General features: G+C 39.6%; 1 protein-coding gene across 5 annotated transcripts in view; it reads right to left on the bottom strand.

The window, feature by feature from the left end:
* ERG (ETS transcription factor ERG) overlaps positions 1 to 24,446 on the bottom strand; it is a 214,242-nt gene that overhangs the window by 55,250 nt on the left and 134,546 nt on the right. Inside the window, exon 1 of one of the 5 annotated variants that reach the window (XM_084621437.1) lies at positions 20,694 to 20,811. The exons of 2 other annotated variants lie outside the window; for them this stretch is intronic. In XM_084621437.1, the coding sequence (XP_084477563.1) occupies positions 20,694 to 20,711 (18 nt within the window). In that variant the 5' untranslated portion in view covers positions 20,712 to 20,811. Of the gene's footprint in view, positions 1 to 20,411; positions 20,463 to 20,693; positions 20,812 to 24,446 lie in introns of those variants that run through there. 2 more of the 5 variants (XM_084621432.1, XM_084621436.1) reach the window with 2 other exon arrangements.

Below are 24,446 nucleotides of genomic sequence, written 5' to 3'. Positions count from 1 at the left end.
TGCTAAGAACTTTTCTTGCTATTAGATCAAAATGATATTGTGAAATTTAGTCTCTTGGCCAAAATAGCTGCACTACCCTATACACAGATATCATTCTAGTCTTACAATCCTATTCTTTCTGAGCGTCTATACTGCATCGTTGGAAACAACAGGTAGCTTCAACAACCTAAATATCATGTCTTGAAGAACTGTGTTTTATCAAAGCTACTCATCTCAATATGGAATTACAGTTTGTATGTGAATGCAGTTTGAGGCCTTGTGTTTTTGAATTTGCAATTTATTTACCCAGGAAATCTCAAAACAAAGACATCATGTGATTTCTTTTATCTTATTTAAGATTCCAGTGAAGCTGATTAAGCGAGGAGGGGTTCCAGAGACATGCTCAAAGTTACATAAGATTGCAAACATTAACAACTGTTCTTCCCACCACTTAACCATAACCTACGACCACTTATTATATCCACAATGGGTGGGACCCACAAAGGGACTTAGGGGCTGCAATGCTGAGCATCATGGTGCCTACTTGTAGGTGACTAGAAAATCACAGGAACAACATTGTGATCCACAAAGCCTGAGTTAGGTGCGTAGGGTCCCTATACAGTAAATGAGGAAAGATAGGTGCCTTAGAACGTGATCTGCAAAAGCCAGTATGCTAGGTGGGGGCTGCCTAAGGTAGCCAATGATAGATGTTGATGAGAGGGGTGTGAGCTAAGCCCTGCCCCTCTCTCAGAGATATGTTTCTAAGTGTGGGCTGCAGCGAGGTGCCTAGCTCTGCTTAGTGATACACAAATGGAAACCAGCTTGGAGTCAGGCAGGTTAGGTGCCTCAGCAGTTTCTTGTAGGAATGGGTTAGATGCCTGCCTCACGCTGCACAAAATGGCCAGAGGAGGCATAGGTGGCGGTGCCTACCTTATAACTTTTAGCCTAATGACTATTTAGGTATTTATCCAAAGTGAAACAGTCATTAGGCCAGAGAGAGAGAATGACTCTGTAGTCCAGTAGTTAGGGCACCCATCTGAGAGATGGGAGATCTGGGGGCCAATCCCCCTTGGTGCAATCACTCTTTCATTATTTATGGAACAGCTTCAACAGGGGAAATGGAGAGAGCCCTGGAACAGATCATCTCATAGCTTAGTGGTTAGAGCACCTGCCTGAGAGAAGGAAGACCCAGGTTCAAATTCTTTCTCCCCTTCGGGCACAGAGGGGAGGAATTGAACCTGGTCTCCCCCATCCCTGGGGAGCGAGGTGAGCACCTCCCTCTGTGGTCAAATTTTGAATTGGACTGGATCTGGTAAGGGGCCTCTGAGCATGCCTCCTGGATTGGGGATCCTTAGGCGGCTGTCTATTTTCCCCAGTTCATGACCATTCTGGGGCTTAGGTTGGAGATGTGTGTCCAGACACCTAGAGGGAGACAGCAGTGCACTTGCCCGGGGCAGAAACACAGATGCCAAGGGAAATTTTACCCTGAAAAATTAGGCGCCGAGTGAATTTAGGCACATACAAGGTTTGGTGGGAGTTTTGTGGATTGCAGTGGAGCTACAGCTGGGACACAGGTACCATCCTAGACCAGCAATGGGGGAATCACACACAACACCTGCAAAGGAGGTGTAGAAATGGCCCTGAAGCATTCTCTAAAACCAGAATGAATTTTTTAAGTGGGCCCACTGTATATGTGCAATATGACTGCCTGTCATGATAGCTTTTACAGTATATAGCCTAACATGCCCTCTCACAATAGTTTGTAATCAGTATCTTAATTTGTACTTAAGGACATTTTAACTTTGTCTTTGGCTCTGATCAAATGAATATCAAGTCCAATGCTATAACAGTAAAGACCTGATTCAGCCACAAACACAATTAAGTCCCAATAGGACTTCAGCACATGCATCAAGTCAAACAAATGCTTAATAGTTCTGTGGGTATAGATTTATGCATGTGTTTAACTTTAAGCAATACTTTGTTGAATCAGGGCCTCAGTTCAGTACAAACATTTTTTTTAAATGTAACCAGAGTACAGTTAGAGGGTTATCTAAAGGATACAACTGGGTGAGATCAGGTATTACATATATGACTAATTAAAGAGATCTGGCTTGTAATATATTGTAGCATACATGTAAAAGAAAGAAAATGTAGGTGTAGATGATCACTGCACCAAGAAATGGATACGAGTAAACCTCAGCAAGCTGTGCATATTTGTATCCATAGCAGATGTAGACAAGCATAGATTAGTTGAGCTTCTGATGCTTGATATAGTCAGTTCAATTCGAAGAATTGTCTGCAATTCTGCTTCAGAACGTCTTACCATTGCACCATCACTAACCTCTACAGTCAACAGAAATGCCCAGAGCATTTAGATATTTATATTAGAGTAGGGAACATTAATGGTGCTTCTTCCCCCCCCCCAACCCCCCACAACTCCGGGCACAATGGAGACATTAGAAATGTAGTAAAACTAGATGACTAATAGTCATTTGTATGTGAAATGAAGCAGTATTCATACAAAGCTTAAGATACTTCAAAAGAAAATACTCTGATTTGTTTATCTTCCACTTGTTTTTATAAATGCCACAGAAAATATTGCATGTTATACATTAAAACATACATCTGGGAGGAATGCAATCAGTTGCTCTTTTATTGTTTCCCTAAACAAACCCATTTCCTACAAGCTGTTCCCATATCTTTTGTGCCATATCCAACTTCCCAGAAAAACAGCAGGAAAACAAAGTGTGAACTCAAAACAACCCATTTCCACAGAACAATGCACTATACCAAGAAGAGAGGGGGAAAATAAAACAAAAACAAAGCAAAACAAAAAACCCGCTGTTTTGGTACCGCCAAGGGACTTGAAGAAAAAAGGAAGGAGGAACTTTAAAAGTCACAAAGAGGAAGAGTTGTGCAACTGCAACTATGCAGTAAGCATATTGCCAACTATTTCAAAGGATTTGAGGTTTCAAAATCATCCAGAAGCTTAACTGATTTTCACCTTGGGTTTTAAGGTTCCAGGAACACCTTTATATGTCCAAGAGCCAGAAACGGCTGTATCATTTTATACAATGTACAAGTCATGATTTCAATTGCTTCAGTAATGAATGTAAACAAATGCAGTTTATGCTTCCAGCAAAAATAGAAGTTCATAACATAAAGTACGGCAAACGACACACATTATTCTATAAGAAGAATACAGAACATTTAATTAATTTAATTTATTTCCTGGATGAACTGTGCAATCTTTGAAGTTCATGAGACCCATTTAAACCAGGAAAACCCAAGCGCTGAGCTCCTGCAGGTATTCTGCACATAGTTCATGGAGACACATCTGATAAAAGCCAGTGAGAAATGTCAGTGTTGTTTCTAACTCCTATTTCCATATCTGGGTTGTCAAGGACATAAAAACAGAAAATAAGGAACAGAATTAAGTGACAAAGTATTTTAGGTGCCCTACCCAAAATAGTGTTGCAAGTCAGAAGACTCCATTTTTAGAACAAACTTGGCAACCAGTGCCAGCACTAGGCATAAGCAGACTAAGCAATTGCTTAGGGCCCTGAGCAGCTCAAAGGGGCCCCCATTCGCTTTTTAGTATGTGTTGTGCGGGGGAGGGCACAGAAATATTCCTGCTTAGGGACCCCAATAGGTTAGCACTGCCTTTGTTGGCAACTATAATACACTTTCCCCATTAATTAATCTGTATAATCTGATAAAGGACTTGAAGTTGAGCCCATTCTGTTCTTTCAGTTAAGAAATGTGGTTGATATTTGTTTTCTATAGATAGAAGATGTAACACAGATTTTGTAATCATTTGCAATGAAAACCTGTTGTCTAAAATAATACCATGAATTAATGCTAGCTTGATATGTATGTGAAATATGTACTCTATGGGGAAGGTGATACAGGAATTCACCCAGGGTATATGTTGACTTCTCACTGTGGACTTTTTAACAGCATGGGTGTTGTATCTAGAAAGAGGCTTTCCTCCTTCTCTTATTATTAATCATGATTATTATAATAGTGTCTAGGGACCAACCAAGAATGCGGACACATTGTGGTGGGCACTGTACAAACACAGAGTAGCAAACAGTCCCTGCCCCAAAAAGCTTACAATTGAAATAGACAAGGCAGACACAGGGTAGGGGAAGGAGTCTACCACACAAGCAGAGAGAACAATGTGATGGCAGCAAATGGCACATTAGTTTTAATTTTTGTCTTTTTAAGTGGATTTCGTTTGGAGGGGATCAGTTAACTGGAAAGAAAAAGGAAGGAAAAGGGGACATTGAAGGGAAAGGGGTGAGGGAGGCAAGGCATAGGAGAAGAGGGTAAGACGGGCAGGCATGGAGAGAAGCTGAGGTGGAAAGACCGTGGGTACATCTACACTGGAAAAAAAGACCTGCTGCATGGCCATGGCTGGCCAGGGTCAGTTGACTCGGGCTTGCAGGGCTCAGGCTGTGGGGCTAAAAATTGCTGTGTAGATGTTTGGGCTCAGGCTAGAGCCTGAGCTCTGAGACCCTCCCTCATTCTGGGATCCCAGAGTCCAGGTTCCAGCCTGAGCCCGAATTGCTACCCCACAATTAAACAACCCTGTAGCTTGAGCACCACAAGCCTGAGTCAGCTAACATGGGCCAGCCTTGATGTTTAATTGGGAAAGAACTGGATCAAACAGTCAATCAGTACAGGGCAGAAAAGGTCATCTCAAAACTGCAGAAAGTTCTCTGAATCTGAATGTCTGAAGTTCCCTGCTTTGGCTGCTTCTGCAGCCACTCCTACTGGCTGGAGCCGCTGGCTTGTTCTTCTCTGCATTTGCTCCCAAGGCCACAGGGCAGGGCACAGGGAAGGTACCTCCTCCTTCCTGAGCAGCCTGCAGCTGGCCAACACCACCTTAAAAATGGCTTATGCTATTTGGTGGGAAGGGTATGTCTGGTTAGAGCAGCTGGGCGATGCATTAATTCAATACATGCCATTGGCAGTTACTCCTTATAGCACTCTTCCTATGGAATCCCGCACTGAGATTAAAGCTCCCCTCCCCTAGCAGAGATTGCAAAGAAGTGCAGGTGGCAGCATCCTGGCCTGCACTTCCTGGAGTGAATTTCCCAGGGAGCACATCTATAAAAGTTAAGATGTTTCTACACTTCACCTGAAAGAATCCCCATCTTTTAGTGTTACTGCTGACTTGACTTCTTAGAAAGTAATGAACCAACCAACACTGAAAGCAAACCAAAGGCTATTAGTCAATGAAAGCTAGAGTGTTTTTGTTTGTTCGTTCGTTTGTTTGTTTGTTTGAACCACATTTCTTTCCCATGACAGCCTGAAGGTTGAAATTTCACAGTGTGAATTTTTAGCAGGAGTTTTCACCATATAGTAAACAATTCATTTGGAACAGGTCAGGGGTATCTGTGGGTGCTTAACAAGTTTGCAATCAAGCCACCACTTATATATGCCTAAATATGAATTTAGGTGCCTAGCAGTAGGTACCCAAGTTTGAACTAAGCATCAGGCATAGGCCTAAATTCATTAGGGCTATATACTGTAGACCATTTGGTGATAAGTAACTACTGGTGATATAAATATAAAGGATTACAGGCCAATCCTGCTCCTATTAAAGTCAATGACAAAACTCACACTGACATCAGTGAGACAGAATTGGACCGTCTGGGTGTCTTTTAAACACCTGAAAGCCATCTGAAGCCTTGGACCCAAACACATCTCCTGTAAAACTGTAAAAAAAGAGTATTGCCTTCAAAACAAGCTATTTTGTAAGACAGAGGCAATCAGATCTGATGCTTCAGTGAGACAACTGATCACTTTGGGTTCACAAGGATAATTTTGCTTCCTCACATAGAGAACTGCACCACTGCCCACATACATTATAGACCTGTCACATTCCTCTGAAGCGTCAGGCAAAGGTCACTATTGAAGGCAAGACGCTGAACTTGGGAGTGCAACTCCTGTTGTTGGTTAGTTGTCACTGGAATAAAGAAATTTGCCTTAGCTACAATGTGCTGTAGCTCCCATTACAATGTTAAACATTTTGGTCTCAAGGATGTCTACGTATGCCACTTACTTAATTTCTGCCATGCCTTGCTGTGTTTGTGCTTTCTCTTACAACCATTTTGCACGTTTCATGTACTACATGCTAGCAGAAAACTTACATACACAAATACATATACTATAAAATTAATAATCTGAAAATCAAGTCCTGGGTTCTGCGTTTCGCCAGCTACAATTCAAGGCATCACTAACACCAAATGCTCTGATTAGATGTTAGCGCTGAAATCAACTCTTGCAAAGAAAAGCATATTGCTGATCTCAAAACTTGGCAGTTAAAACATCTTCCATTTTGCCTTTAACACTTACTCTTGTGAGTATTTGTATTGACATTAATGGGACGATTCTCATAAATAATTATTAATAATCCTCTGTATTTGTATGCTTCTCAAAACACTTAATAAATTAAACTTCATGATGGTCTGTAAAGTATCAGTATCTGAGTATTATTGTACCTATTTTTACAGATGGGGTAAAGTATAGAGAGGTTGATGCTTACACTGACTTCAGTGGAAGCTGTGTATGTTCAGCACCTCTGAAAGTCAGGCAGTAGATGTCTCAGGTTGAGCACTCAAAATTAGTGGACACTTGAAAATTCAAACCTTGGTGACTTGCCCATGGTCAAACAGTGAATCTGTGATAAATCTGTGAATATATTCCAGGAATCCTGACATCTAGTCCTCTGCTCCAACTACTAAACCTGTATTTAGATAACCTATTTTGACTCATGAATTTAAAAAAAAAAATCTACCTGCCTCTATTGCATTACATAACCTATTAATTAAAATACAAAATGTTCCATGTTCCTGCCCAAATTAATTGCCAACAGTTATATGAATTCATCTCTAAACAAAAATATACAAAGGTTAAAAGACAACTAATAAGTAGCAGGTTAATGAGTTAAAATATTGAAAGATGTTTTGGGTGTTTGATCTATTTTTCTTTTGGCATTACCATTGCTCGGGTGGGTGGGGGGAAAGAGACCTAGCTTAGTAAACAAGCTCCTCTAAAAAAATATGTCACCTAGATCCTAATCCTAGATCTAAGGTAAAGCTAGGTAAACTGTGTTCTTGTGTATATGTCGGGAGCAGTGGGGGATGGTTAGAGGGACTGATTGTGTAAGACCAGTATAGTCCTGCAGAGGCAAGTATTAAGAAGCCCAGAGAGACTAAAGGGAAATGGAGATTGCAGAGCCAGAAAGCAGCTAAGGAAAGAGGTGAATTGAGAAAGAATCTGAGTAATTTGGGTGAGACAGGAGACAGAGGTGGCAAAATCAAGTTCTAGAAGAGATCAGAGTGATTTGGAGAGGCCCCAGAAGGTGATTAGAGCGCAGGCTGAAATCTGTGAGACTGGAAAGTCCCAGTAGGGAACAGGATATTAGAAAGACCTTGAGAGTGAAGAAAGGAGATCAGAGGGGACTGTAGAAATCAGAGAGAGTCACGGTAATATCTAAGTGATTTTGGTGCATTGGAGATATTCAGAGCAAGCCAGGGAAAGGAAAAAGGAGTTATATGAGAGTCTATTTGTTAGTACATATTGCAAAAACTCAGCATGCAAACAGAAAGCTTGCAAACCATAACCACCTTCCTCTGCTGCTCCCTAAAGTTTCTTGGAGAGGTTTATAAGTTTACAGGCTTCTGCATTAAAGTTCCCTTGGGCTCCAAAAAAATTATGGAATTGGCATTTGGTATTTTAGAGTAGTATTGCATAACAGAGTAGAATAGACTTGATATGGTTTTAATTTCCACACTGCACTACTAGAGAAGATAAAGCATGAGAAAAATACAAGTAATTTGTGAAATAAATTCTTCAGCTCAGATTTCTTCTGCTCTTCAGATAGACCAGGAAATCACAGTGCCGTCTCTACTAAACCAGTTATATTAAGAAATGTCCTTGTTATGATATGTGAATCTCTGTTCTACTGGCACTTGTATGAAATGATCCGTCTAGTACAAAAATGGGAACTGAAATGCTGTGTTCAGGGAACACAGCATACATTAAAATCCATGAAATTAGGACTCATTCTGTGTCTTTTGTTGAAGTTTAAAAAATCTGTCAGAAACCACATCCAGAGAATAATATGTATGTAACTGATCTTCATACAAATATGTTTAGCATACACCAGGTTTAAGTACTATATCGTTAAGAAGACTCTGAAAATGTGAATGTGAGATATTAGACCAGATTGTGCCTGGCTGTTCCACAGCTGGGTAAGGGTGGGTGCAAGAAACCTTCATATGCCCTCCTGGGCAGCATCTGGGCACAACTGCAGGTCCTATACTCCTAGGGATACAAGCACTACTCCCTCTGCTCATCTGCTGGGGCTCAAGACACCCCAAAGCAGGGAGGGTGGCACTGGAAGGAGGCAGGGCCATAGCTCTAATCCTCACATACAGGCCAATGAATCAAGGGGGAGTGGCAACAAACATACTCCTGCATGCTAGTGGGCTCCCCTAGTGCTGTGGTGGCCCCATCCCACCCTCAGTGCAGGACGATGATTAAGCAAATAAGACTCACTCTATGAGACAAATCTTTTTTAAATGGAGACTCAAGGTCTACCCAGCTGCACACACAAACACAATCACAAATTGCTAGTTAGGTGCTTGACCGTTGGTTTGCTCATGGATTTGCCCGATTTACATTGATAATCGTGAATCACAGGCATAATTTGCGTGGCTCCTATTTGCTTGTGGATATACACCTTTTGAAAATTTAGCCCTCTATTTTCTCTATGTCTGTTAATAGATAGGGCTAGATTCTCATACACACTGGTCCCATTACAGCAGTCTGGCAGCATAAACATGTCTTAGAGTGGGTGAGACTGCAATTTACACTCACTTTAGTGTAAATGAGAATTCAGGATTCAGGCTATAGTGTCTTCTTTCCCCTTTTAGATGTCTGCTCTGTGTTAGGGTGATAATTTCAGGTAATTTTTTCTGCAAAAACGTCCAAATCCTTTCCCCCCCTTCAACATGGGGATGATTCATTCCTTCTCCCAAAAATTCCCTTGCTAGGTTCTTTGCTCCCTGAATAATCGCTCCATGTTTAACACCACTGTACTGAATTTATCAGTGATCACTCCAGTCACCTGAGCAATCTTTTGCACATCTTTTTTAAACAAGTTATGTTGTTCCTCTTCCTGCTTAGTCTTGAGTTCTAGTGTTATCTGCAAACTTGGACATTTCATTTTCAATACAATCCAAATTCTATTTTCTATATCCTACTCTATTCTATAACAAAGGTCTTAAGAGGCTAATTCCTAGGAAACCTGACATCCAACTTGCTAAGTTTCCACATACGGCTATTTTTTGACTCCTGCTATAGACACTGCAGTGTAGCCAACTCTCACGATTTTATGTCTCACAATATTTGGTGTTTTTCTTAAAGCCTAAGTTTCTAGAGTCAAGCTTGTCCCTGCTTCAATCCTGATCAAAATCAGGCCACTTATCAAGGTGCCTAAATATGGCTTTAAGAACCTAACTTCAGGCTCCTATTTTTGAAAATATTGGCTACTGTTTTTAAATACATCCTAACCACCTTGAATTCTCAGGCAAGCAACTCTTAAAATACAGTTAGAGATGGAGAGGTTTATCAGCCACTTTTCTTACCTTAATAGAACCAGAGATGGCCCCAAACTGTAAAATTTGGACCTGGATCTAAGCTTCTGCAGAGTTCTGCAGAGTTAAACTCAGGCCCATATTTAATTTCAGCCTGGCAGTTATAAAAAATAAATGCTTGAAAGCCTAGAGATTCTAAATTAAGGTTAAATTTGTGGGGAAAAAAATCCCAAATGTTTGAAACTCGAAATACAGGGTTAAGATTCCACAAATAAACTTAACTCCATATCGATACCAGATAAACCTATACAACCACACTTTGTACCCTTTTATCAATTTCTGTATGAGCCATACGCTCCCACTTTAATAGCCCATGCTTTACCTAATCATTGCAGCTGGTTAAAACCAATAATCAAACCTTCTTTGGATGAAAACTGGCTTTTCAACAAAATGGAAATTTTTGTGAAGAAAATTCTGATTTTGTTTAGCTTTTTTAAGGGAAAAGAACATTTCTGACAAGCTCTACTAATACCATGTGAACTACAACCTCACTGCACAGGAGCCCTACCTTCTAGGAATGAGCCATTTAGAGTTCATCATCTTGCTTCTTACCTACCAGACACAGGGCAGGTCTACACTAGAAGTGCTACATTGGCATAGCTGCTCTGCTGTAGCGCATCTGGTGAAGACACTCTATTCCAACGAGAGAGTGCTCTCCTGTTGGCATAATTACTCCACCTCTGCAAGCGGCAGAAGCTATGATGGCAGGAGAGCATCTCCTGCCGACATAGCGCCGATGTGGACAGTGCTTAGGTCGCTGTAACTTCTGTTGCTTAGGGGTGTGTTTTTTACACACTTCTGAGTGACATAAATTAGATTGATTTAAGTGATAGTGTAGACCTGCCCACAGATCAACGACCAAACCCTCCCACTCCAGTTAGGAGACAACACTTTTTTCATATCTCACCATGTACGTATGATCCGCAACCACCTGTACTAGCTAACATTCCACTACCTTTTTCATACACATTACAGACACCACTGTACAAGTAGTGTTTAAAAGTGTACAAGTAGTGTTTGTCTTGTTAGGTCGATAAAAATATTTAGGGAGCAAAACCTCTTGTTTAAATTCCATAGGCTTTAATACAGCAAATCATGGGAAGCATGTAGTTAACTTTAGGCATCAAGAGGACCATTTAAATTTTAAGCATATGCTTAAGTGTTTTGCTGGATCAGAACTATAATGCCCATGCACTCACAAGTCTCCCTCCTTAGACCCTCCTCAGAGCTCTCGTTTTAGCTGGATCTACAGCCTTGAATGACCCAAAGCACTAGGAGTCTGATTCAAAGCCCATTGTAGTCAATGGAAAGACTCAGCACCTTAAATGGACAGGGATTTTGCTGATTAGAAGCCAGGACAGGAAGTTCTGAGGAAACATAAGAACTACCCTGTTTGTTGGTTTGAATATTTGTTTTTTGTTTTGGAATTTACTGATTGTAAATCTGCAAGGAAGAAACTTTGTAACCAGAGACTTTGCCAAGTTGTGTTATTTTGGTTATATCAGAACTCCTGAAATAAACCCAAACTCCAGAGAGTTTTCTGTGTTTAGATCTGTGCCTCCTGTGAACTCACTCACTCTGTCTAGCTGCTCAGAACCTCACTGAGTTTCCCACACCGTTACAATGCTGGATAAAATGGAGATTTGGTTACGTGTCCAAGGCTACATTATGGGCCTGATTCTCCTCTAACATCCATTTTACACCACTGTAGCCATTTTCACTTCAATGGATTTAATTCTAATTTAGACCAGCATGAGGGAGTGGAAAATCTGATTCAATGAGTTCAGTTGGCAGAGTCAGAAATAGATTCCCAGAATTTCTGATTTTGAGTTCCGTACTCTCACCACTGCGCCACATTGCCTCCTGCTTAAACAAATATTGATTGAACCACTCAAACTTATCATTTGTTTTCTTAAAGAAAAGGGTCTGATTAAGCTTATTTTGAAGTCATCTTTATAGAGTACAGTAGCACACCACAGACAATACACAACTCAGAAATATCAAATTGTTCATCTGAAATGTCAACAAAGAGATACAGTTTGGGAACTTAAAAAAATCATACATTTAGAAAAGGCCTGACATGCAAAAAGGGGCCTCTGGATGAATCAGCTAGTGTTTGTGTTCATTAAGAGCATCAATTCAAATACTCCTGATTGTTTCAGTTGTTTATGAATCTCGACCTTCGTAAGGCACGAAAATGTGCTGTCCCCTAAAGATGTTCCCTGCCGATATGACACACACTTTGTATTGTTTTGCTGCACACAAGCATTAATATCCCAGAGGTAATCCACCCTTCTTTTAACGGCTGATGACAGGTCCAATGGCTGAGCAAAAATCAGTTGAAGGAAAAGGAAGTCTTGTCGGAAATGAGATTAATCTTGTAACGAGTGTTCAGCCCTGATAACCCATCTGTGCAGAGAACTGCTTTAACTGGAGAGCAATTAACCTTCACCTGACAAGCTCTATCCAACCGTTATAAACAGCATTAAAGGCACATGATCCCCTTTTCTTTCTGTGTAGACTAAATAATCAGGTTTTTCATTCCATGAAAACTGTATGTGCAACAGTACACCCATGCCAAATCTCAGGAAAAATTATGAAATGGTGGTGGGCTTATGGATTCGCTGTGAACTGTATCTTTGGCCTTTGCCTTAGGTGGCTGATCTAGTTAGCAAAAAGAAATCATTCTGACCACTTCCAGCAGCTATTGTACCAAGGGAATATCCTACATATAAGTTATCAGCGAAGTTGGTGTGAGTATATCAAAGATTAACAATAACAAAAATCTTTGCAAGTTGACGAGAGTTAGCTCAGTCTGCTTATGTTAAATCCCTTTTAGTTTAACAATCCTGGCAGGATGGATTGTGTCATTGTACGACCGTTGTGCTCCTCAAGGCTCACATTTAGAAACAACTAGTTTTTTGCCCTGCGGACTGGTGGAGTTTAGGTATGCTCCAGAAGTTAGCAGGTTTGAGGTTAATGTAACTGTGAAGATTGCTCAGTACATGACTGCCTTCTTCTGCCAGATAATACCAACGGATTGGTTGGAGCACAAGTTATGTTTGAAAGTGTCTATAAGTCTAACTCTAAGAGCTGGAGTTAAAATGCCACGGTCTTTTAAAAAGTAATATTAGTTTAAATAACTGTCCTTCTAAACATGACATCCATCATCATGGTAGCAGTTTAGGGGTAACAGAACTTGGGTCTATTTTTCAAAGACAGGGCCACAATGTATATGATATAGATTGAACAAGCTCAGTGGCATAGCACTGCTCAACCTTGTAGGCAAAGGCTAAAATACTGGTCTCAGTTATACTGGCAGTAAACTGGAGTGATTCCTTGGAAGTCAATGAGTTACTGGCTGAACAATTATCAGAATCTGGTCCAAAGACAGGAAGCAGGTTCTAAATCCCAAGGCCCTGAACAATTAACATGAAATCCTTGGCCTGTTGAAATCCATGGCCAAATTTCCATTGACTTCAATATGGCTGGGATAGCATTCTAGGTTTCTAAAAGATTTGTCCAGATTCATGTATCTGAAACTACTTACCTAAATATTACTATTACCATTTGAGTTTTTATGCCTTTGTTTCTCTTTCCCTTGATCCATGTTTCTCTAAAGTCCAGACTTGTACGTCAGTCATTGCCTAATTTGTCTGCCCAGTAAGGCAAAATTTCCATTTCAGTTAGTTCAAATGAGTGTACCTTGCATAGTAGATTACAAGTGCCATCTATAACTGAGTAATGTATCTAGAACGTGCCCTAAGCTACATACTGGACACGCCTGTGTTAGCTCTGGTTATAGGTGTTAACTGGGTGACAGAAGCACATAAATAGGGAAGGTAGGGAGTATCCTTTCCAAGTCTCCTCAGTTCCTCATTCAGTCTACCTGGCCTGCCACCAAACCACCCATCCCAATGCATAGATCCCCTGCTCTACAGAGGGCATTCCATGTGGCTGCTCCCTTCCCATTTCCACATGGGCAGGGAAGAGCCTTTGATCAATACAGAACCCATGAGAATAGATGTTCATGTAAGAAATGAGTACATAGAATCGTAGACATCAAGGAAGGAAAAGATTCTTCTAGTCCATCTCGCCACCAATGAAAGATTGTTCCTACAGTATACTTTCATAACTTTGTCCACATGTTTTTAAAGATTCAAGATCTCTAACCCATGAGGTTACGAAACAGAATAAAACGCAGTCTTGGTATTACTACTACCACAGCACATGGGTGGGGGTGGGGAGAGGTTTCAAAGAATGCCAGAGTACTTTACAAACATAGCATAACATACATGGCCACCAATGCGATAAGACAGAATCTGTAGTCGAATGCAGTAACGGCCGATTCCTGGTCTTTACGTAAACCAATCTGGTGCACTGTGGTTTAAATTGAAACAGTGATAGCTAGAGAATTCCCATTATATTGAACACTTAGTGGTTAGTTCCTTTTAATGAATTAGATATTAGCAGATAGGAAGTTCCTATTGAAAGCATTTCCTGTATTGGTACTCCCTGATTTGGCAAGTTATCAGGGTAGGAAATGAACACAGGAAGTATCTGTCTACAGACCTTTTATCATCAAGGTAATTGCTGTGGCAGCATTTTAATGTTTATCAAGGTAATAAACATATAGTCTAAAAAAAGATGTTTTTCAGCTCTAAAGAACAAGGCTTCAAAAAAAATCTTATGTGATATCACTGTATTTAATCATAAACTTCAAAATAGCGCTCAAATACCATCATCTGTTCCCTTTCAACAAAATTGCAAATGGTGATTAAAGTGAGAAATTTCCTTTTTCTAGTGGGAGTGTGGTTTCTAGGGGGAGTGCACTAATGATTAGGGAAGAGGACTGGAATCAGAACTCTTGGGTTCTCTTCAGAGCTCTGGGGCTGACTCTCTCATTCTCTCTCTCACGGTTGTAAAGTCCTTTATGGCCACATTTTCAGGTGATACCTTCTCAAATAATCATTCTCCCTCCTTGGAATTTACACACTCCAAATACTTGTAATTTATCATCTCTCTCTTAATCAAGCTATGTACATTCTGCTCTTAATAAACCATTTTTTTTAGCTGGTGTAAATTGGCATAGTTCCACCAAAACCAATGGAGCTACACCAATTTACACCAGTCAAGGGTTGCTGTTCCCATCAATGGAGTTATGCCCTGGATGAACTTAACCCATTATATCTACTGCATTCTCTTCAGCCACTGATTTTCAAATTCTATTTAAAAAACAATTTAACTTGTCTGGCACAATGCATTCTTTACACACTGCTTAGTGCCCAGGGTTCTTGTAATCTTTAGATGTTTAATGATGTTGTTTTTATGTTAATATTTGTTCCATTATTTTACTAGTGAGAGAAGTGAGACTTGTAGGATGATCATTTCCACAGTGTCTTTCACCTCTAGGTCACTAGTTCAAACTAAGCACAGGCGAGCAGATTGAAAATCATTACCAATATCTATATCATGATCTTCGTAAAATAAGTTATTGTTCTCATTTCTGTTCCTAATGGGATTGGTATCCACATAACAAAAACTGTCAGCACTGTTCTCAAGGGAGCCATGCATGCCAGGGGAGAGAGAACATGGAAAGCAGTATGAAGAGTCTGCCCCTTGTGTGATGGGAATTTCCTCTTACTATTGATTTCCAAGACAAATCTCACCAAATATCCTGCAGCCTCTATTTCCCCACACACCCTGATGGGTATTACTATGGGACTATACAACTCCCTTAATTACTAAAATAAGGTGGGGGTGAGACAATTATCCAGTCTGAAAACAGTTTATTCACAATGCTGCAGACTAGGTCCGGACCCCATACACACATATCCCATACTTAGGTATAAGATTCAGCAACTGTACATGTAAACTCCTCATGGCCACTTCTCTGTTCTGTATAGTGATGAGCACACTCAGAGATCAACAAATAATTTAGAAATAAATAACAATAGTAAAATAAGCAGAGTATATGGCAATTTGCTCAGTCCATTAGCATACACCTTGCCAATGCTGACAGTTGAAATAAGTGCAGGTATCACTCACCCTATTCCATCACTATCCAGCAAAGGCTATGGGGCTGATCCAAAGCCCATTGGAAAAACTCCCACTAACTTCAATGGGCTTTGGATGAGACCCAGTGTGCCCCACTATTTAATTTTACCTTGCTAAAAATGATAATATAAGTGACGTAAGCCAATATTTTTCCATTTAACTGATTTCCTAAAGGAACCTGCTGTGTTGCTTTAGAAAGCTAAATTATATGGAGTAATCCTTTTTAAATGAATGGTATGATATATTCTTATTGGATTATGAATTTGCCACTTAAATAAAAAATTTTGTTTTGCCTTAACATTTCATTAAAATGCCTCTGCATTTCACAGCAGAAGATCTCCAATGTGTTCAGAATGTTTAATTCTACCAACATTACCGCTTCAAAGGTCTGCTGAAGTCTCATGGAACTTTTTCAAAACCATGCTGTTTAGAGATAGCTTAGCTTCTGTTAAAACCAAACCAAACAAAAAATCCATTAGGTATTTTTCATCCCTTCTTCTTTACTCAAAGAGTCATTTATATGGAAACTGTATCTTTGGATCAAAGTCAGGCTTGACGCAGGCAGGCATAAATCAACTGGAGTTACAACAGGGCTGAATCTGGTCCTTTTTTGTTGTTGTTTATTTTACAAGATTTAATCTGCTTCGACTTGATGTCATAACTTCATGTTTGTGGCACTATACTTGTTTGTTCTGGAAATAATTGTGGGCCTGATCCTGCAATCCTCATTTGAGCGAAACTCCAATTTAAATCAATGACAATTTTGTCTGAATTAAGGAGTACAGTATCAGGCCAAAAGACTTTAAGGCCCTGATTCAGCAAAGCATTTAGCTGTGTGGTTAACTTTATGCAGATGAGTAGTCCCATGGAAGTCAATGTGGCTATTTACTTGCTTATAGTCAAGCACAAGCTTGAATGCTTTGTTGGACTGAATCCAAATGAGAAACAAGCAACAAGGACCAATGAACTTTTAATATTTTGTTTTCATGTAACTAACAGAAATACACAATACTACACAAATGATGTTTGCTGTAAAGTAATCACACCCATCTCTAAGCAGAATATTTCTCAAAGCTTTCCACAAGACGTCAGTCAGCAGGGTTTGAAACTGCCTTCAGTTTTGCGTGGTTTCAAAAATATTTGAAATCAGTATTTTGCCTTTCGAAGGAGGGGAGGGGAGCAACAATGCTATATAGAGTAGCTTAGAGTTGAAGACTAAGATTTCTGATGAAAGGTTCTTGTATTGTATATATTGATTTAATCAGTACACCAATGGTCTGCGGAGACCTACAGAATTTGTAACACAAGCCCTGGCAACCTCAAGTATTCCAAATTCTTATATCAAATATGTAGACACTTTATCTCACAAACAATAGCTTCCAAGTCAAACCACACAAAGGAAACTAGTCATAAGAAGGAGACTGCAAATATATTTAGAGGTAGATTAGCTTAAGAGAACTGACCACATGTGTAATTGATAAGCCATTATAAAATGTAGATTATTAATTACTCAATAGCTTTTTCTTATTCAAAATAACTGTAATTGCACTGGCAGGCAAGGACAACAAAATAAGCAGGCCTGCTGTAGGTTGTGGAATTCAAATTCCCGTTGAATGTAGACATTTTTGCATTTGACATTCCTTCCATCACTGAAAGGTGATAGAAAAAAAGAAATTCAAGATAAGTATGTTAATATCAACCACAAGGTGAGACTGGATTATTTTTTCATGTCATTCTGAGAAAGAAAAATAGAAGCCTACAATCAATGGTACTTTATTTATTTTCTAGCCCTCATTTTCTGTACATTGCGTTCTGCATGCACTGCACACATCTTCAGGTTACAATTTGCACTGGAAGAAAACACTGCTTCTTAGTATTTAATATCCCAATTGTCAGGAGGACTTCTCTGCCTGACGGAGCATTTTATCCTTCAGATGCCAAAAAAGATTTAGCCATTTATATAAATAATGAGAACATCCATAGTTAGACGGGTAACATAAATAAACAAATTAGAAATATAACCCCTCATGCTTCAGGGTTTAAAACAACTACTAAATTATGGGGGTTAGGAAGAAACTTTCTCTGAAGGCAGATTATTCTATACTTTTCTATTACATAGAGTTTCTTGCACTTTCCTCTAAAGCAGCTGATATTGAGCACTGGTGGAGACAACATACTGACTAATATGGATAGCTGGTTTGATCCCATACGGTTATTCCTCAAGTATAAATGGAATAATTTATTCAAAAGCCCAGGATTGCTGGCAAAAAAGCTTATGAATCTATTGAGTTTTGCCAGTTAGTTTGACAGCTCATCCCAGGACATTGTGCTTTCCATATAATCGGGGGAGAGTTATTATGAGATACTAGAGAGTTAGAATTCATGAGCGCAGCCACATATTAGCTTATTTACAGGATCACAGAGATATCACATTCGTGACATGGGCCCCTGATCTTGGAAACATGCACATACATAGTTAGCTTTAAATATACCAACTAGTCCCAATAAAGTCGATTGGACTACTCCTGTGCTTAAAGTTAAGAGTGTTAAGTGTTTTCAGGATCGGGCCCTTAGGCATTTTAAAGAAAAATGAATCAGTGAATTATACTGAAAGTCCATCTCTCTGTGTGTATAAATCAATAACAATTTCTACTCAGTTATAAATAAAAACAAATATTCTGAGCCAAACTCTCACCTTTGATGAACGTGTAAGGCTCCCATAGAAGTGACTAAAAGCCACATGCATAGATCCAATTTGGACTATTTAGAAGGCTTTCAATCTTTGGCCCAGATCCTCCACTGGTGTAAATCAATGTAGTCCATCAATGGAGGTACACTGATTTACACCAGCTAAGGAGCTGGCTTGTTATTCTGAAATGGCAAAAAAGTGAGAAATTATACAGTTCCTTTTTTCATTTTAAGCCTATAGACAGAAATGTTTATTTCTGATTACTCTCTGAGTCAAATACTTGCTTCTACTTTACTCTATCTAGAACAGAAGTTGAACCGCTTGGGACTGGAAATGATCTTCATGTTAAATATACTTTCTTAGTTTAGAGTCTAAAACTTTTATAATTGCTCCCCAGTTAATTTACATTGTGGACAGACATAAATGAAATCCTGGCATCAAAACTAAGGACTTTCCAGCAGAATGGGGCCAAAATCCTACAGGCCTTAATCAGGCAAAACTCCACTGTAGGATTTGGCCAAAATGCGGTGGCAAAAGCTAATTATTATTTCACTTAGGAGATCTTTGCTCTCTCTACTGAAGCTTCAATTTAAGGAACTGCCGTGTAAAATACAGCTAGTTCTTATCACTGTGCTGGAAGGCAGTAATATAAACAGCAACATAATAGTGTTATAATAGTTGTTAACATTGACCTCACTATAAATATACTAACGAAAAATACAGAAATAAAAAAACCCAAAAAATCTTATACTGCATCTAGGCATAGTGTGCCTTCAGTTTTTAAGCAAAATTTCCCACTCACATCAGGAGGACCGTCCTGCTTAAAAGAAATGTCAGTTCACCATTACTAAATGAATACACAGCACTTTCTCTTAGCAGCAAACATGCTGACTCAAAGAACCTCAAAATTTTCATATAGAACCTGATTCTGTAAAGTGCTGAATGTCTCCTGCCAGGTGCTGAGTGCCCATAAATTGCCACTGAAATCAATGGGAGAGCAGCTGTTGCAGAGGGTACTCAGCATATGACATGTATTGGCCCACAATGCAAAGTAGATTCATATTTTGATCTCTGTAGGTAGACTCTTGAAAGCATCCCTCATTACAAAAGGATAAGAACAGACAGCTGTATAAATACAGACACACACATGCATACAATTCAAATAGTCCTCAGGCAAGATTTTCGTATTACAAAATTTTAAACAAAAAGAGCATCAAACACCTAACAAATTCAAACAACAAAGCAGAAGGTATTCAGGAATCAAACATCAGCTTCAATTATTTAGTGGCCTAGCATTGCTGCTGCCCTATATCATTTACTATATCTCCATCATAATTGGAAAAGTATAAAAATACAGAATAGCTCAAAGCGATTGAATATCTCAGTTCTGTATCTGAAACCTCCCCCCACCCACTAATGCAGAGTCCTTATTGTATGTGTAGTTTTGTACTTCACATAAAACTGGTTTCATTATCACCAGGCATTCAGTTACAGTTAGCTTTCTTCTGCAATTAATCATAGCTATTGCTATATCTGTAACTGCTATCTATTGCAACATAATACAGCAAAAATTAGATAGATTTATTCAGCTATCTGAGCAAAGAAACCTGCAAAACTCAGCAAAGCAGTCTTTTAAACAGCTGTTAAAATAATGCTTACTCATAAAAGTTAGTTATGAACCAATGACAGATTTTTATTGTCGAAAAAATAAAGACAAAAAGCACGCACCAAGCAGAATGCCACCACTATTAAAACAACATTAAAGAAAAATCCTGAACATCAGTATAGAGTTTCCACAAAAATAAATCTGTAACATCTGCATGACTCAAAACAAGAGCTGATGTCTCTTCATTTCCATTTGCAAATGTTTGTGTCCCTGTCAATATGGGAAGCATTTAAAAGTATCCAAAGGTTCAGCATTCTGAGGAACCCTTTTTTCTTTCTTTCAGTGAACAACCTATCCCCTTACGGCAATCCAGATACACATCCAAGTTGTCAGAAATGATACCTACAAGAAAATTCGAAGCTCTCATAAAAGGGCTTTGCATATGCAATCCACAGCACTGAACAGTGAATTTAAAAAACCCAATTTTTTTTCCGAGTTAGAAGTTTTTAAGCCTTGCGGATGGTTGGAGTAGGAAAAAGGAAATTTACTAGGCAGTACAAAGGAAATCTTGTTGTCCTCTATTGTGGCAGTGGGGGTGTTGCCCAATTCTAACTTATCTGTGTTGATAAAGGAAACCAAAGAACATATTATTGAAAAAAGGTCCAATAAAAATGTACCCCTTTCTTACCTTAATAGTGCTTGCCATAATTTGATTAAGATTATTGATCGCTAATAATTGTTAATAATAATTATTGCTTCGCTCTGACCAGAAAGAAGTTTTGATGAGGTTGTTTAGAGCGGATGAGATTGTGCTAACTCTGGGAAATGAAGTCAGCCAATGGCAGGAAGAGGTTTCTATTGGTCCTGGCTACTGCAGCTCGAAGAAACAGGATATTTGGGAGCGAAGAGATAAGAGGTCCTAAAAACAATGTTGTTTTTCTTGATGATATGCAGCTACCAGATTTTTTTTTTAAACAAAAAAAAGTCAATTGCCTATGACAGCTTAGGCAGGTGTGATCTGATGTGCAGTAAGTGTGACATGCCACTCTGAAGCAGGATGCAGATGTCAGATGAAATGGGCCAAATTCGACAGGGTTTCATACAGGCTATCCCCTGGGGATTTACCGATTCAGGGCCAAAGACAAACCTGGTGTATGCGGGTGCAACTCCATTGACATCAGGGGAGTCTAATCTGTTTACACCATATCTGAATATGTGCATTAACCTCATGCCTAGTTACCCGAGGTACTGTATTGACAGTTTATATCTTGTCTGATCTATTATACTGTTATTTTTAGCTATAAAGCAAATGAACTGGAGCCCATAATTTATTCCCCCTCTCAACTGAGTGTGTACATGATGCTGCTTTGTTCTTAATTATTATTCGTCATATTATCATAATGCGTAGGAGCCCCACACATGGCCCAGAACCCCTTTGTGCTAGGTGCTGTACAAACACAGAAAAAAAGACAATCCCTGCCCCGAAAGGGTTGCTCATGAGTGCTGAGCTGCTGGCAGTTTTTTTTTATGGCCTTGGGAAGGATGAAAAGGTTATACAGTATGGACAAAGTCAAAAAGCATGTACACAAACACTCAAACTCAGTGTTCCCACTCTTGTGTTTTTATTGTAAGTCTCAAAACATTTGATGTTTTTGTTAAAGCCCCAGCTCCTGGAGGCAAGAAATGATGTGAAAATGTCAGCTTTCATAAAATAAAAAATAATACCAAAAACAAACAACCCAACAAAAAATAAGCTTCTAGCCTCCATGGTTTAGGAGACAAGCTATAAAATATGGCTCATAAAGGCTCAAAAAACAGAAGGAAAAATAATAAGCACCCAACATAGATTACTTTTAAAACTCATGAATTTTTGAGCCAATCTCATGGTGTTTTGGAGTCCTGACTCATGCTTTCTGAATGCTTGGGATGACAATATTGAACTACGGAAATGTGCAGTTTTTTTTAAAAGTAAAAGCTGAAATTGTTTTGGGGACTATCGTTTTGCCAGTTTTCCCTTTGTTAATGACATTGGGGGCTGTAGTGTAACGAGGAAACAGATTTCACCTTTCACACAAGGGAAAATATGCTCTGCCCCGCTGTTGCGGGCATTGTTGCAGATGCAGGCAAAGCAGAAGAACTGGTGTGTAAGGAGGGACAGGATTCTCAAAGATATGGCAGGGAGTTTCTACCAACTATGCGCTATGGAACACAGCTCTATAGGGTTGACTGCATGTGTTACAAGGGCAGGTTGGTGGCTCTACACTAGTCATTACCCTTGTGGAAGGCGAGCAAAGAGCCCATGGAAGCTACTACAGCCTCACAGCCACTCCATGGGCTGGGAACAGGATTCCTCCTCCCCTGGACATCTCAGATCTCTCCAGTAATTACCCAGGCTGAGTGGTGGGAGCAGGATTTACCCATAAGGCATACTTTAAAGGACTGAATAGATTTCCCAAACAGCTATTTTAAGTTTGAACCAAAAATCTGATGAAACAAGAAACATTCCCACTGTTAGGATGTTAGCTAAGAATGGCCTCAATCTTGCAATAGGCAATTGGCATTGCAGGTTCAGGGCCCAACAGGATAACAATAACTGTACACAGTCTTTTTGCCACCTGAACACATAGTGCCTCTCATAATGGGGCACAGAGCTCTGCTTGGGGCCTCTAGGTGCTACCCCAATTAACAAATAAATAATAATAATAATGTGGTGGCAGGAAAGTAGATTGGAAGCTTCTTGGTCGGTGCACAGAAATATCAGACAGTAGAGAACCAAACAGCCAGAGCCTACGAGCCCATCCTCTCTCACTGCCCCACTACCCTCTCATTTATGAAACAAAGGGAAAGTAAAGCTTCACTGTGTAACTGATAACCATTTGCTTAGTACTGCCCCCTTTGGCATTTTTCACAACACAATACAGCACTAGAGAAGTAAACAAAAGGGGCCAATTCATGGTGCGGGATTTGTTCCAGCCCACACTGTGGGAAGATGGCAGGTGTTCAGGGGAGTAGGAGGGAGTGTTGTCAGGGTGGCTCTGTACCTCAACTAATGCCTGAAGAGCCTCTGGGCTGCCCTAACAAGAGTTAGAGGCTGAACAAGCCTTCATTACTCTCCCTCCCTGATTTGGGCTCTGCACCAGCAGAGGGATAAGTTCTGCCCATAGTTTTAGTTATGATTCCATCTTTCACTCTAAGGGATTCATACAGAGCCCCATATTCCTTCCAGCATTTCCTACCTGGCTTTGATTACTCATTCGCAGACCTCTCCTCTGCTAGACATTAAAAGCGACCTGCAAGCAAGCTGCAACTGTAGACAGGTGACACCAACAGGCTGGTAGATGTGACAAAAAGAATGAGGGGATGATTTAATGTTAGTGCAGCATGTCTACTGGTAACATCAGAATAGTTCAGAGTTAGTCTTGTGATAAGATAATGTAATGTCTGCCTATGGTAATTTATATATAGTCCAATTGTACTGCACGGTATTTTTTCACAATCTATGTCAATTTAATTTCATTATTGCGCCTGTGCAGAGTAGGTAAATTGTGGTTACTTTCCAATTTTCGTTATGAACAGTAAGATAAGAAAGCAATTTACAGTAATTGTACTTCAGGGGGATGTTGATTTCCTCCCTTTTCATCTCCAAACAATGAGCAAGACATCCAAAAGATTAGAACCTTTTTGTAGAAATTTTCAAAGCATTGTACAATGCTTGAGGTGGGTGACTTCCCCTCTAATTAACTTCATAACTTAGTTTACGTTTGTGCTCAAAAATATTATGTAGCTTGAAATATCAGTTCCAGCTCTCCAACATGCGTAGAGTCTGAAGAAGTTCCCACACATCCATTTAAAAGCATGTGTCAGTAATAATCCCTCTCCAGCCTACCCTCTTCATTCACCCAAACCTTCTGTTGACTTCAGTTCATTTCAGTGCACAACAGATGAGAGATTAGATCTTACCAAGTTCTACTATTATGTAACATTTGTTATAGAATCCATAGCGTGTTAGGAATTTTGCAGATTTAAATCTTCGCCAGAGAATTTACATCTACTTTACAAGCTAATAAGCACAGGCAGAGCCCTGAGCCTATGCAGAGCCTTTGACTTCATTAGGGCTCCCCACTGGCACAGGGATCTGCTTGTGTGGATTTGATTGCAGGGTTAGGCATTGGTATTGAACAGGCAGGAAAATATTGGCCCATCAAATCACAGCCCACACAAAACAGAAACAGTATAAACATTTTTATTATTTTTTTTCTGAAATTGTTACGATTAAATAGAAAGTAAGTTATGTTACATTATATATTATTTATCATTTTCAATAATGGTTCAAATATTTTTGAAATGGCAGCTTTTGTCAATGAATAAAATAAAGACATAAAAAAGTGCTAGATGGGGAAAGACTGCTAGGACCAGCAAATATTCCCACTTCAGATTTCTC

The sequence above is a fragment of the Lepidochelys olivacea genome (genome assembly GCF_965140295.1).
Source record: "Lepidochelys olivacea isolate rLepOli2 genome assembly, chromosome: 1".
Lineage (NCBI taxonomy): Eukaryota > Metazoa > Chordata > Testudines > Cheloniidae > Lepidochelys > Lepidochelys olivacea.
The sequence above is the reverse complement of the archived record's forward strand: the minus strand, read 5'-3'. Positions and strand labels throughout refer to the sequence as shown.